A 13,227-nucleotide genomic window follows, 5' to 3' on the forward strand; every position below is an offset into this window, starting at 1 on the left:
AAGGGGAAATGAAAACAAAAATGTTTGCGTTACTGTATTGGCCAAAATGCTGGCACCAAAAACAAATTTGTCTCCTACAACTACAACACACAGCTTAACAATTAAGCTATAAACAGGTCACTGCAAACAGGACTGGCTAGGCAAACTGCTGTGATGATTAATACAGCAATATCCAGAGAGCTAAGAGAATTGGCAAGAGGACAATTGCAGTAGGAGGTGTAGGTGTAATCATGGCATCTGGACCTTATAAATACTGACATAAATAAGGAATTGGGGAAAAATTGTCATTATTGATTATGCATCATGGTAATCATTTAGATATGCCACAGGCTGAACTGTAACGTCATTCTTTAAGTTTTCCTATAGCACTATTATCAAGCCAAAATTTGTGCAAAACCTTGGTTCATGACCAAATACTTTCAAATGACATTCCCATCAGCCTGAGCTGTGCTTTGTATTTAGCGCTAAATAATAAGTATTAGCATGCTAACACACCAAACTAAGATAGTTAACATGATAAACATGAAACAGATGTGTTATTTTATTTTTTTTTTATGTACCATCAAACTGCCAGGGACTGCAAATGAAAATTAGCCTGTATGTCTAAAACTGCACATTTATATGAGTCCCTTCTTAAATAAAATAAACACAAACCTGTTATTGAAGTTTTATGTTTTTATGGCACATTTATTAGTACAGCATTAATTTTAAGTGACAGTCTACGGGCAGTAAATGAATGACTAATAAACATGCATTATACAAAGTGGAGAGATAAGAATCAGAAGGCCGTCCTTCATTTCTAGTAATTGGTTTTCACTGTCAGGAGGATAGGCCACCTCAATCCAAAAGAGACCTCAAGATGCCATCATCTCAAGTTCACAACCAATCAGAGCTTAGATAGGAGGAGATCTATTGCGTTCGAGCAGTGAGGATATTTTGTGCTCTGTATCAGTCCTGTTGCTTTACAGTTCAAAACAAAACTACAAGTACAGATACGCCGCATCAAATCCAATGTCTCTGCACATTCTGAAGAGCAAATGTTAAGACAGTGAAAGTAAAATGACAAATATCAAAATTAGCATAGTTCTATAGTACCTCATCTGACATCAGGGTGGCAATGGCCCTTCCAATTTCATGATAGGACTTTGCTTTACCTTTGGGCCCCAGCAGGACAAAAAGAAACCTGAGTAACAAAATGAAAATGAGATGTTTACAAAGTTGTTTCATTGTGGTTAGTCATGAGATCAATAAAATATGTGACTTCATCCAAGTCAAGTTCAAGTGAAGGTAATTATTTTTCAGATGCAGTTGTTATGTGCTCTACCTTGTGGGCACAGGGACTTCGGTTAGAGCCCCCAGCATAACCGCCTGCTGTAGACGTACAAACGCCACAAAGGGAGTTTCCAAGAAGTCTACCTCTCCGACCAGCACGTTTGATGCTTCTGCATCACGGGGCAATTTTTTCATGAACTTATTCTTCAGCTGTTAGGACAGAGAGAGCAAAGCAGGGAAGGAAAAGTCGTCCAATGAAAATGTCTGGCAGCACTGTAACAATGAATACACACCATTTGTTATGTAAGACAGTGAGCCATGCACACACAAACTCTTGTTCCCATGGATGATCAATCAGAGATGTGACATTTTCAATAGAAGTAGTGATTAACATGTGACTGTAACAAGGCCTGGACTGACATGGTATTTTCAATGTCTTTATAAGCACGTTAGAACAGGTAGTGCCCGCCCTTTCCTAGAATTATGTGCAGAACAGCAGCTTGACTTTATGCCACCTAATCTACAGTCTTACACCAAACTGAAATGCAAAGTACACTGTGCTCATTTTGGACTTAGCAAAAGAATATACACATGACTTGTTGATGAAAGAATAGTTGCAGGGAGATGATTAACTAAGACTGTCATGTCAAAGGCCAGGCCATTTTGACAAATCTACAGGTGCATTAACTGTTGTTAGAGTGTAATTCCGGCTGTTACAGTTTAACTGCTTCTTAGAACTTTCATCTATGTGTGGTGTATCTGTAGGCCACACAGCCAAATTACAGTTGGCTACTCAATCATGAGTCATGACAGTGAGAGAAACTACATGTGCAGATGATAGAAACTCACATGATGGGATACAGTGAGCTTTTGTTGAGAGAGAGAGAGAGAGAGAGAGAGAGAGAGCGAGAGAGAGAGAGAGAGAGCGCACGCTCATGCATAGTGTTGGTTTGTGAACAGAGACCATATCCTCTACTAGGGTCCATAATAGCTTGCATATCCTATCTATGCAACAAAACAGAGAGTTGGGCGTATTACCTGATCTTTCTCTGGTTTATCAGAGAAGTCACTCAGGCTGTTGGAGGTGAGGTTTCGAGGGGCAGTCGTTGGGCTACCTGCAGAGAGATAAGGCGCTGTTAGGATCAAAGAGACCCCCCGGCAAAACATTTTGGCCTAGGTGGAGGACAAGTCCCAGAAAAGAAAGGCACCAGGAAAGTACAAGATGAGAAGCCAGAAAACTCAGGACCTAGCTAAATGTGGCAAGGCTTAAGCTTTAGGACTAATGCCAGATGGTCATTCATTCAGGCGCTCCAGACAGAGGAGAGCTGGGATACATTGCTCTCTTAGGTCCGCTGCTTACACACGTCAGCAGAAGCATGCTTAGGCAACTATTGGCAAATGAGTGAGAATGTAAACTTTCTCAGTTAAATACAGTCCATTTACTCTGCCACTTTTTACTGACAATGCTAGAGAGTCTACAACATTTTAGCTTTCTGTTGCCAGATAAATATTTAGTTAAGTACAGTGGGCGTTACGGAGCGAAACTATTCTTTTGTTGTGAATTTCTACACTGATTTGCTTCAGTCTGTGGCACTAAACATCCAGCTCATCCGGCTTTTTAATGCAATGGCGTTACGAACCGTGGGTCGTTTATGTGTCTATGGTATGTTTTGTGTGTCATTTCTCTCTTTGCCCTAAGCAGGACCTTGCCCTGCTCCAATGCTGCTGCCAGTAGGCTGGGGAGTGCGGCTGATTCCACTTTCCTAATTAGTGAAGGAACTGGGTTTTTTTGATTTATTTTTTTATAACATGGGAGTGTGTTCCAACTATGCTGCTTTCAGTAGGAGTGCTGTGACCTCACTTACAGAGGTATCCCATGCTGGAGCTCCTCATGACCTCGCATGGTTCCTCTGAGTCTTGTGGGGTAAAACAAGGCACAGGTTGTTCAAGGGGGTTGCGTGCTATAACACCCAAGATGCAGGATGTCAGAGACCACATAGACCCAAAGAGAAGGTAAAAAAAGATAAAAAAAGACAAGGAAAAAAAAGAAGGAAAAGAAGTGAGAGGTTGTTTTAATCTAATACAAGAGTAGTTAGGATTTCATATCAGAAGTAAATCAGAAGACAAAGAGAAAAAAAGTAGAATTGGGATAAGAGGGTAAAAATTTTTTAATTTTTATTACCATTCTCCTGGTTGGAAAACAGCCTACTTGCACTGGACACACTCTTGCCAATGTCGGCAAGGGAGCGCAAGTTGGACTTCTTGGTCTGGTGGCGATGCTTACGTAGCAGCGTGTACATGACCTTCTCCTTCAGGTCCGCCTTTAACTGACCAGACTCGATCTGGTTGTCTGTGATCATCTCTGTTAGATGGACAGATTGAAGATCAAAGTCAGCTTCACCTTCTTCAAAACCTTCAAATGGGCAAAGGTGTGCTGTTATTCTGGTCAACCCCACTTACCGACAACCTGCGGCAGTGAGGAGGCCTCCAAGTCCAGCATGATGGTGCCCTTCTCGATGCACGTTTTGAGTTCCATCAAACTGTGTAAAGAGAGCGTGGCCACATGAGGCTTACTCCAGCGCTCGCCGCCCTTCTCCACCTTCTCCTCAAACTTGATCCATCTGGACAGGCGAGGACAAAAGACACAGAAGTAGGGAGAGTGTTGAGATGTATTTACAGTACTGGACTCGTACTGCTGCCAATAAACCTGGTGTTCCTGAAAAAGCCCAGATGCCAGAGTCTGTATAATAATTTTTTCTCTCCCCCCCCCCCCCCCCCTCTCTCTCCGCCCCTCTCTCTAATAGGTTCCTGCAAGTAAAGGTCAATGCAAAATATAAATAAAAGTACATTACAATGCCTTTAAAAGGTTATGAACAAATAAGGGTTTCAAACAAAAAGGAGACAAGATAGCTTCTCTTTTCTTTACAAAACAATCCCAACCCCCCTTAGTGTTTTGTATTAGTCACAGTCCACAAGGCTACAATAGGGGATGCAGGAAAGCGTAGAAATAAAACAATAAATCACTAGATTTGAGAAAATACATGGCATGCTGGACCACACATGACTAAATCTGAGAAAAGAGACTTTGTTACTACCATGGATGAGCTTAGCCTTGAAGGTAAGACTCAGGACAAGGCTTCTTTTTAATAATAATGCCTCACATGTCGCTACTACAAAGAGCCAGTCTCCTGAGGCCTGAGGATGGGGTTTCCTCTGGGGATAGAGTATCCCACTGGCTGTGGTCCACACGCCTGTGACCAGCCGTTTTACTGGGAGAGGAGTCTGACCATGGAGACACTCAAGGAGTTCATTTGTCTTCCCTTACGTGTAACCCCACTTTCCCTTCCCAAAACAGGAGACAAATAATTCAAAAGTACAGTTATAAATGAAGAAATGTTTATCACACATCTGTGAATTCCTTGTGTGCGTCTATGTTACTCCAAGAAGGTCAAAAACAATTGCATAAATTGAATGACTTTGCCCTCTTGCTAGCCTATCTGTGGCATAACTATATCCCTCAGACTCAGATGAGCCCATTACTAACAGAACACTTGACAAATGCAATACTAAAACTCTCTTACAATACAACTCTTATTACAATAAATAAAAGACACACGTCTCATGTGTCCTTTACAGAACTATGTAAAAGCCACTTTTGACATTAAAAAAATTATATCTACATTTGTATTGCCTAAATTCCATGTGCTCCAGAGCTAACCGGAACATTACATCTTGTGCTGACCATGTGGGAGTTTCTGCCTTTTTCTGGTCCCACAGAACAGGTACTTCAGATCTCAATCAGATAAGAGTAGACTGGGAGTTCACTGGAGTACGGCCTATTTCCCTACACATACAAAACACAAGTAATCATAAGGGTTTCTGTTCCAGGAAATTTGTGATTACACTTCCCATGGCTCTTAATGTAATGGGCAGGGGTGACAGATCGCATGCCTTGCTTAAAAGACATTCAGCTCAGTGGCTCACCTGGCTGTCTCCTTCCACTCCAGCTCCTGCCCGTCCACAGCCAGTAGTTCGTCCAGCTCAGTGAAGAGCTGAGGAGGTGGGGGACCATCGTCCTCCTCTCCCAGGATAAACCTGATCCTCTCCGCTGGAGAAACTAAAAGAAGAGTCCAATTAGGGATCAACAAATCAATCCTGTGACTTTATCTGAAACCTAATAAACCCAAAATGTCAAAGATTTCAGACATCTGTATTATATACTAAAGCTAAAGGTCTAATTACTATACTGAAGTTGATAAAGCATGATTAAAAATTATGGTGTTACTCATACTGTGAGAATATGTGACTGCTTCATGTAGGCTTTGCTTGAATTGACCTGGGGTAAGAAACAGGCCATGCAATTGCAGATCTTATTTATAAACACATACAGCTCAACATGAAGTCACAGCATTTTTCCTGCACAGGCTTGAGATATAGTCTGGCTTTACACTTTTCATAAAATTTTGGTTTAATGAGTAGTGTTCCATACAACACTCATCTTCCCTGCACGTTAGTAACTACAAGTCACATAATCACACAGTAAATCTCACTGGCAGAGTAATAATTCATTTTATAGTCTCAAGGAATGACGCAATCACCAGTTAGCAGTTCAGGAAAGCTGAGGCAATGGAAGCTGTGGTATAATGAAATAATAAAAATATAAAATGTGCAATATTCACTGTTAGCCTTCCAAAATCTGCAAGAAGATTGAGTCATTAATCTGCAAATCAAAAGGTACAAGTGTTTTTTTGGACAAACAATGATGTAGCTGTATAAAAAGAAATGTAGCCATCTTTGAATGTGTGTTTGTTGATATGACACAATGTCTCTTGACCAGCTTGAACCCATGAAAAAAAAAGTACTGGTATTTAAGCTAGAGGGAAATACTTTGGCAAACCACATTTATGAGGTAGAACGTTTCCTTAGCATATAAATAGTAAATGAACTGTACTTGTAAAGTGCAAATAGTGGTGGCCTAAAGGTTAGAGAAGCAAGCTTGTGACTGGCAGGTTGCCGGCTCAATCCCCAGTTGTGCTTTCCCTCATTTACCACCATTGATGTGCCAAAAGAGAAGCTTCCTGTCAGTGAAGCTCCCCTGAATAAATAAAAGGTAAAAAAACAAAACAAAACTTCACTGTATGACACATACACTGATTGCAGTGACTACCATGCAAGGTGCCCACTGCTCATCAGAGGGAGACAACATTCACACGCACAAAACTTGGGGTTCAGTATCTTGCCCAAGGACACTTCAACATACAGACCGGGGGAGCCAGGGGCACACCTGAGAAAGGTGCGAGATGAATACTGATCACTTGCATCCTACTTTTCAGAAACTACAAACATGACCTGAGGATTCTCCATGTTTGGCAAGAACTCTGATAAAATCCCAGTTATACAAACAATAAGGAGAGCCCCAATGTTTTATATCCTGTTTATTGTGGGTTATCCATTGTAAGAAGAGGTACTTATTCTTGTTATCACTTCTGGGAAAGTTGTGCAACTTTGAAGTGATGTGACAAAGTAGAGGTTAAGTTGTAGGTAACAAGAGGCTATTTATGCAGCTTTCTCTTGATACACTGCACCAATCAGGATTCCAATCCAATACCTCGACAACGTAACAGTGCCTGTAGTCTTTTAATCTTGACTCAGCGCACCCAAGCTTAATTTAGATTGGTTGTTTTTAAAATAGTACAGTTGGAACTCTTCTGCTGTAGCGAGAAAGTCTAATGTTAAGCTACATGAAGGTCAAGATCACTGTCTTGGAAATGCTGGAAACAGCTTTAGGGTCAGGAACACTTGGTGTCTCCCTCCCATCTCGTACGTCAGCATTACTGTGCAGCACACACAAGCGGCATCCACCACTGGCCCAAAACAGAAACACAGGAGATCTTTCAGTTTTCCACATGGCCACAGGGCCTGTCTACTGTCATATGTTTATGTACTATAGCAGCACATACATATACACAAACTTTTAGGGAACTCATGAACCTGATATTTTGAAACCTAAGGACACAAGCCAAGATATCATGCTCTTCCATTACTCAGTGAGCTAGTGGTGGAATTAGAAGATTTCGTAGGGACAGTAGAAGGGTAAGGAAACATGCCCTCTCACTAAATAAAAAGGTAAAACTCTAATATGAACATTTTTGCAGGGTGGTCAACCATATAAGACTGAAGCAGAAAGAAGTAGTTTGTGTGGGTTAGAGCGGGCATTTAAAGTGAAACATTTTATCCCATTCATTTTAACCCTCTTCTGTCCCCCTGCTGATTTACAGTGTGACCATGATTGAACAACCAGTAGCACTGTTTGCATTTACACCAATGTTTCCATGTTAGAGCCATGCACACATAAAATGCCTGAGGGTAAATTAAGGGCATTCATTTAAGACCTTGATAAAAGGCTTTATCAGTAATGTTGACTGCTACTGACATTTAGGTCGCAGTTTATGACAAAATTCACAATTTTAACTACTGTTTACTGTTTTACGACAATGCTGAATGGTTGTAAAGCTGCTATCAATACTTTTGCATTTTATAGATATTAGTCTATCTTTTTCTACATTACCTTATGAAAAAGAAACTGAAAAGGCTGTTGGTTAAAAAAAACAAACAAGTATAATGCAGTTTTTCTTTCACACCAGTACATAACCAAACTGTATGACTCACTCAGTAATCAGATATCTTGAAATCTACAACGGACAGAGATAATGTTCGCAAAATACTTATCATATCATGGCACCTTGGAGTGACTAAGCACACAGGCTAGTTTACACATGAGGTGAAACAAAGGAGGATTACAGCGTCAGAGGAGCTAGCAGCGTGAGAGGATTAGCGCTTGTCTGCTGCGTAGAGTCTGTGAGCCGATAGCTTGATATGATGCCGGCATGATCAAGAAAGGTGTGATTGTAGGTGGGTAAACAAATCCAAGGTGAGGATGAATGACAACCTGTGTGTAACTGAGGTCCTGAAAACATACTGAGCGGATAATCACAGGTTACAAACACCAGGCTGCAACAGCGTGCATTATATATATATATATATAAAGACACTCCTGATGCCTGATGACCTAGTCTCACCATGATTTCTACCACACCTATGTCTAATCTGTAATAGTGAACTCCCTAAATTCTCAATCCATTTAGAAGCATCCAATTCCTGTGGTTTGATTTTTGCTAATTCTCTCCCATAGTTAACGCAGTGCAAAGTGCAACAACCTGCTCTCAGGTAGCGACTAATTTTGCATTCTGAAACACCATTTGTTGCTGTCTAATGCAAACAGCAAATCATAGGCTGTCCTGCAATGAATCAATCCTTCCTCTGTGGCTCCTCAGATGATCCATGCTTTGCCTTCAAAACTATTTTGGCACGCCATACAGTTTGGTGATGTATCTACTAGTTTACCTTATCTGAAGGTGTTGCTCAAAACTATGTTCTCACTGCAATCTCCACTGTATGTCTACAGAAAGTGTCTACTGCTTCAAATACACTTGTCTGATCAAGTTGCTAGAAAAGCGAAAGTCTCCTTACTGAGTATTTCAATGCTTGTTTAAGCATCTGCAATGGTTGCGTTACCATTTTACCATATTTCACCACATTTTACTTTTTTTGAACAAATTTCAATGTAATGAATAGGTTTACATTTTGTCCTAGCAGCCGCCAGGTATGTGGTGCTGCTGTCATTGTCCACACATGCCCTGAGGAGGCAAATCCCTGCCTCCTCCCCATCTCCAAAATGTTTTGAGACCTTAATGGCTACCTCCACCAGCAGTAAATCAGAGAGTAAACACTCTCCATTGTGCCATTTTAAGGTGAATTACAGTATTATGATAATTGCATGGCTTGCAAATAGTTTTAACCAGATTGTAATGTTTGGTGCTTTAAAAAAAATGAATTACCCATGCAAGAGGTTTGTGTGGTGGTACAGAGTCATCATCAAGGATAAAACGATACAACATTGGGTTCCCCATACAGTTATCTGGGGCATTTACTATACACTGATGCTAAATTATGTTGTCGACTCTAAGGGCTCTTTGTTTAATGCTTTCCCACCTGTGTTACCACGTTAATTAAAAAAAAAAGTCTCTTGTTGTATATTCAGGAGACACACGGGTTAAAGCTGATTTATACCCAAATCCTCTGTTGGAATAATAATTCCTCCTGTTCTAGAAAAAAATCTTGGGATTAATGGCTCCACCACAGCTTCTGCATAAGGAAAGACATCTGGTGTGCTTTCCTATAGGAGGAAGAAGACTCCTGAGACTGGCCACAATCTTAAATGTGCATTTTGCATGTAATTTAGTCATGTTGGTAGATCCTGATTTATCACTTCAGTTTACCACTATTTAATGGATTATTTCATAACGTTGATAATTCGATGCTTAGTTGTTCTTTAATTCTCAGTATTGAGGCTGCATTAGGCCCACTTGTTCTAGCTGGTGAAACATCTTCATATTTTGCCGTTTCTGCTGCCTCTTCTGCTTTGCTAGTCCCCCCCCCCCCCCATCCACCTGGTTTTTAGCTTCTGAGAATTCTTTCTCACAAATCCCACAAAGTACCACGTTAATCATCAAGGTGAAAGATAATTCCCCTGTCTTATATTTACTAACACACTTTAAGCCAATCCAGTGTCATTTTCAGATTAGTATTTAACTTGTTCCCATCACCTCTCTCCATTAATTCTATTGAGTGTAGGATTCTGCCTGGTGGGGATTATATTTTTTTTTGCTTTCTTGGCTGCCACCCCACCCAGCCCTCCCTGCTCCATTTGAATAACTACCTCTAAGTACAGAAGCACTGATATCTGATATCCTGTAGGCTGTGATTTGCGGAGTGCTGCTGTACATCACCCAACTGGCTTAACCAACATCAAGAGTGATATAACCATTACTAATGTGGCTCCCATAAATTATATTCTGCATTTCACCAGTTAGTTTTATCAGAACTCACTGAGCGGTTTGAGGATGTTTGCAGTGGAGTCATCTGCGTTCTCCCCATCTGACTTGCATCCTTCTGTATTCTGTTCAGGTCTCTCCCGCTTTTCCTTGTGATTAGACTTGCGTCTGTGGCGTCTTCTCCGGTGGTAGCTCTTGGGAACATGCACACCAATGTACACAGTGTGGTGACCTGCCACAATACAATACAATGGTGGGAGCAAAAGGAAATCACATTAATCCTGAAAGCCGTATCACCACTTGAAGGACAAAAACAATGGAGACTACTTGATCTGGTGTGATGTGGTATGAAATGTTTGTTTATCAGAAAGCTATGCATCACTTCTTTCTGGCTTGTGCTGAGGATGAGAGATGATATTGGAGGTTTGTTCCCCAATCAGGAAAAGAGAGAGTATGTAGTCAGTCAGTCAAAATTAAATAAATACCAACTACTTCCTACACAGCAGCTCATGAAGGAAATGACTTAATGTCTCCAGGAAGTAATTAGAGACACAGAAAGGGAGAGAGAACAATACATGGCTTAACTAAGTAAGTGTTGTAGTAACCATGTATTCTTCTTTTCAACAATGCATTCCACAACCATGTCTTGTGGGTTTTAATATCTTTCACACTTGGTCAGTCATGCTTGTGTGTTGAAACCAAAGATCACCTGAGGCACACACAAACTGAAGCACTTCCTCAACACTCCCATGCAGGGTTCATCCTTGAATGTTGGTTTGTAACATGTGAATGTCTCAGTAAATCCAAATGGGCGTCACCAAAGAAAACATTTTTGTGGCTTTAGCCGACAGCCAGCACTGGACAGGATTAGGACACTTTAAGAAACACTCTTCCTGTACAGTAACTATTGGCAGCCTATGTTTCACTTGAAACTGGCCCCACTCTCCAATGTCAATGACTGCCATGCACTTTACTCTGTGTGCATAAGCAACCAGGCATTATAAATACCAGAAATTTATATTTTTTTAAAGTGTGGTACAGACTTGCAGGTGAGAGAGAGAGAGAGAGAGAGAGGTCATGTTGGTGAGCGAGGGAGAGGGAGCATGGGTATTTGGACATAAATGTTGACATTCTTGATCATGAATCCCAATGCACGTACATGTACAATTCTGTGGTTATGGGTTAAGTGTATGAAGTACACTGGAGTCTCTGACAAATGTGTGCGAAAACTACAGTTTTCACCTGGGTAGATGAAAGGATAGGTTCAAGCTTAGGACGTGTCTATCAGCCAGATAATGTGCTCGTATTCATCACTGATCTTACCTTCCACTTCCTCTTCATCGCAGACATGTTTGAGAAAGGACGCTCCTCTGTCCAGCACCGCTTCATCCTCCACTCTACAAAGCAAAACAGAAAAATGATTACACATGACCACATAGGTTAGCATGGGATATGCTTGCAAACATTCTGCCCCAATTTCATTCAGTCTTAATTCACCCTCATTTCCACCATAATACAGACTTCCACTTTGTAAAACAGTAAAATATACTTAAAAATAAACAAAGAACAAAATGGCACAACCAAATCTTCAAATTAATTCCGATCAAAAACTGTTAAAGCAGTGTTCGACCCTCAGGCCAATAACTGATGCCATATTTTTATTCAAATCCCACTTCTGTGGCATGAAACCCAATCCTGATAGTCACTTCTAGTCAGTAACTTCTTATTCAGCTAACTTTGGTCATATGTAACTAATTTTACAAATGACCGAAATGTCACTTCCTGACCACCTACATTGCTGCAATCGACATGAATACATCCTTTTTCTCAGTGAGACCATGTATAAATTGTGCAGCACTTTTAAGACGGAGCTGTGATTGGTCATTTTTAAATGAATACTGGACCTTTTAGTGCACAAAGAAGGCTTTATGTATGTGTATGTCCCGACATCAGAGACATCTTGCTAGGCTGCATAATTTAGAGATTCTGTTGATCAAGGAATGTGGCTCCTTCAGTCCAGCAAAGTATGGGACTGACCCAGGCCACGAAAGGTGGATTAGACCGCAACATATTAACCATCCCTCAAAATGCACTTCTGCCATAACGGCTACAAAAGAAACAATATGCCGGTTTACAAAAAGTAAAGAAAAACGGAAGCCAATATTTCATTAAACTAGGAATACATTTTTTTGTGTCACATTTTGATTGTGGTCATCTCAAAACACAGGACAGCTAGCCTCAAAGTCAAATTATTCCTTCAGACTGTGCTGGGACTACATAAGCGTGTCACCATCAAATTAAGGAGTCATCTGCCATGGCTGATCTGAACAACTTTTTTTATGAGAATAGTTTTGTTAAAACACCCCAAAAATAAATATTTGATTTCGGACGCGTATCAAGAATGTCGATACACATATGAACAGTTTCCATTTGCCACAATCCCTAACTGAGGATGACACAAATCAACAAATGAGGGGATGGGAGCAGTTTACACAAACTTTAAATAAACAAAGTCAGGAAGGATACAACTTGTTCTTCCAATTGCACTGCGAGCTCATCTGAATTTCCCCTGTGGATATGGTATCTGGCCTTGAGAGAGATAGAGGTATAACGCTGATAGCAGACATAATGTGAAGCCACCAGCTCCAAGATCAAATAAGTGACGAGGAGTGGCCGGGCTTGGTGCCAAGTTTACAAGGAACTTTAAAACAGTGATTAGCCTCTGCACCCTCCTTTGTTGCCCATTGTTGCTTACAAAAAAAAGGGAGGTCAAGTTCCCACAGGGCACCGTGTAGAGAGGGCCAGCGCTACCATTTAGTTCCAGATTTCTTTGCATGTTCTGTTCTGCAAGTATAGATCACACAGGTAATACCACCAGCTTCAGGGAATTAATTTGGTCACATTGTTTTCCTTTGTTAAGAACCACTTATTGTAATGCAGCCTTAAGGGTCACTGACAATATGGCCAGCGAACAGAGAAGAGACTCATTTAAAACTGGAAACAAATGGGCGGAGCTATTTTAATTCACTCTTGCACAAACATCGTACATATTGTAAATGGG

General features: G+C 40.8%; 1 protein-coding gene across 7 annotated transcripts in view; it reads right to left on the reverse strand.

Annotated features, from left to right (window-relative positions):
- Positions 1–13,227, reverse strand: part of LOC119914097 (electrogenic sodium bicarbonate cotransporter 1-like) — a 30,255-nt gene that overhangs the window by 14,525 nt on the left and 2,503 nt on the right. For 6 of the 7 annotated variants that reach the window (XM_038733111.1, XM_038733117.1, XM_038733116.1 and 3 more), the window contains exons 2-9: positions 11,490–11,563; positions 10,222–10,398; positions 5,257–5,389; positions 3,733–3,893; positions 3,455–3,634; positions 2,311–2,387; positions 1,325–1,482; positions 1,096–1,183 (exon numbers count right to left, since the gene is read on the reverse strand). In XM_038733111.1, coding sequence (XP_038589039.1) covers positions 1,096–1,183; positions 1,325–1,482; positions 2,311–2,387; positions 3,455–3,634; positions 3,733–3,893; positions 5,257–5,389; positions 10,222–10,398; positions 11,490–11,563 — 1,048 coding nt within the window. Of the gene's footprint in view, positions 1–1,095; positions 1,184–1,324; positions 1,483–2,310; positions 2,388–3,137; positions 3,234–3,454; positions 3,635–3,732; positions 3,894–5,256; positions 5,390–10,221; positions 10,399–11,489; positions 11,564–13,227 lie in introns of all 7 variants that reach the window. The other variant, XM_038733118.1, reaches the window with a different exon arrangement.

This window comes from Micropterus salmoides, unplaced genomic scaffold, assembly GCF_014851395.1.
Source record: "Micropterus salmoides isolate LMB-PRFRI ecotype aquatic unplaced genomic scaffold, ASM1485139v1 Ms_hic_scaffold_20, whole genome shotgun sequence".
Classification (NCBI taxonomy): domain Eukaryota; kingdom Metazoa; phylum Chordata; class Actinopteri; order Centrarchiformes; family Centrarchidae; genus Micropterus; species Micropterus salmoides.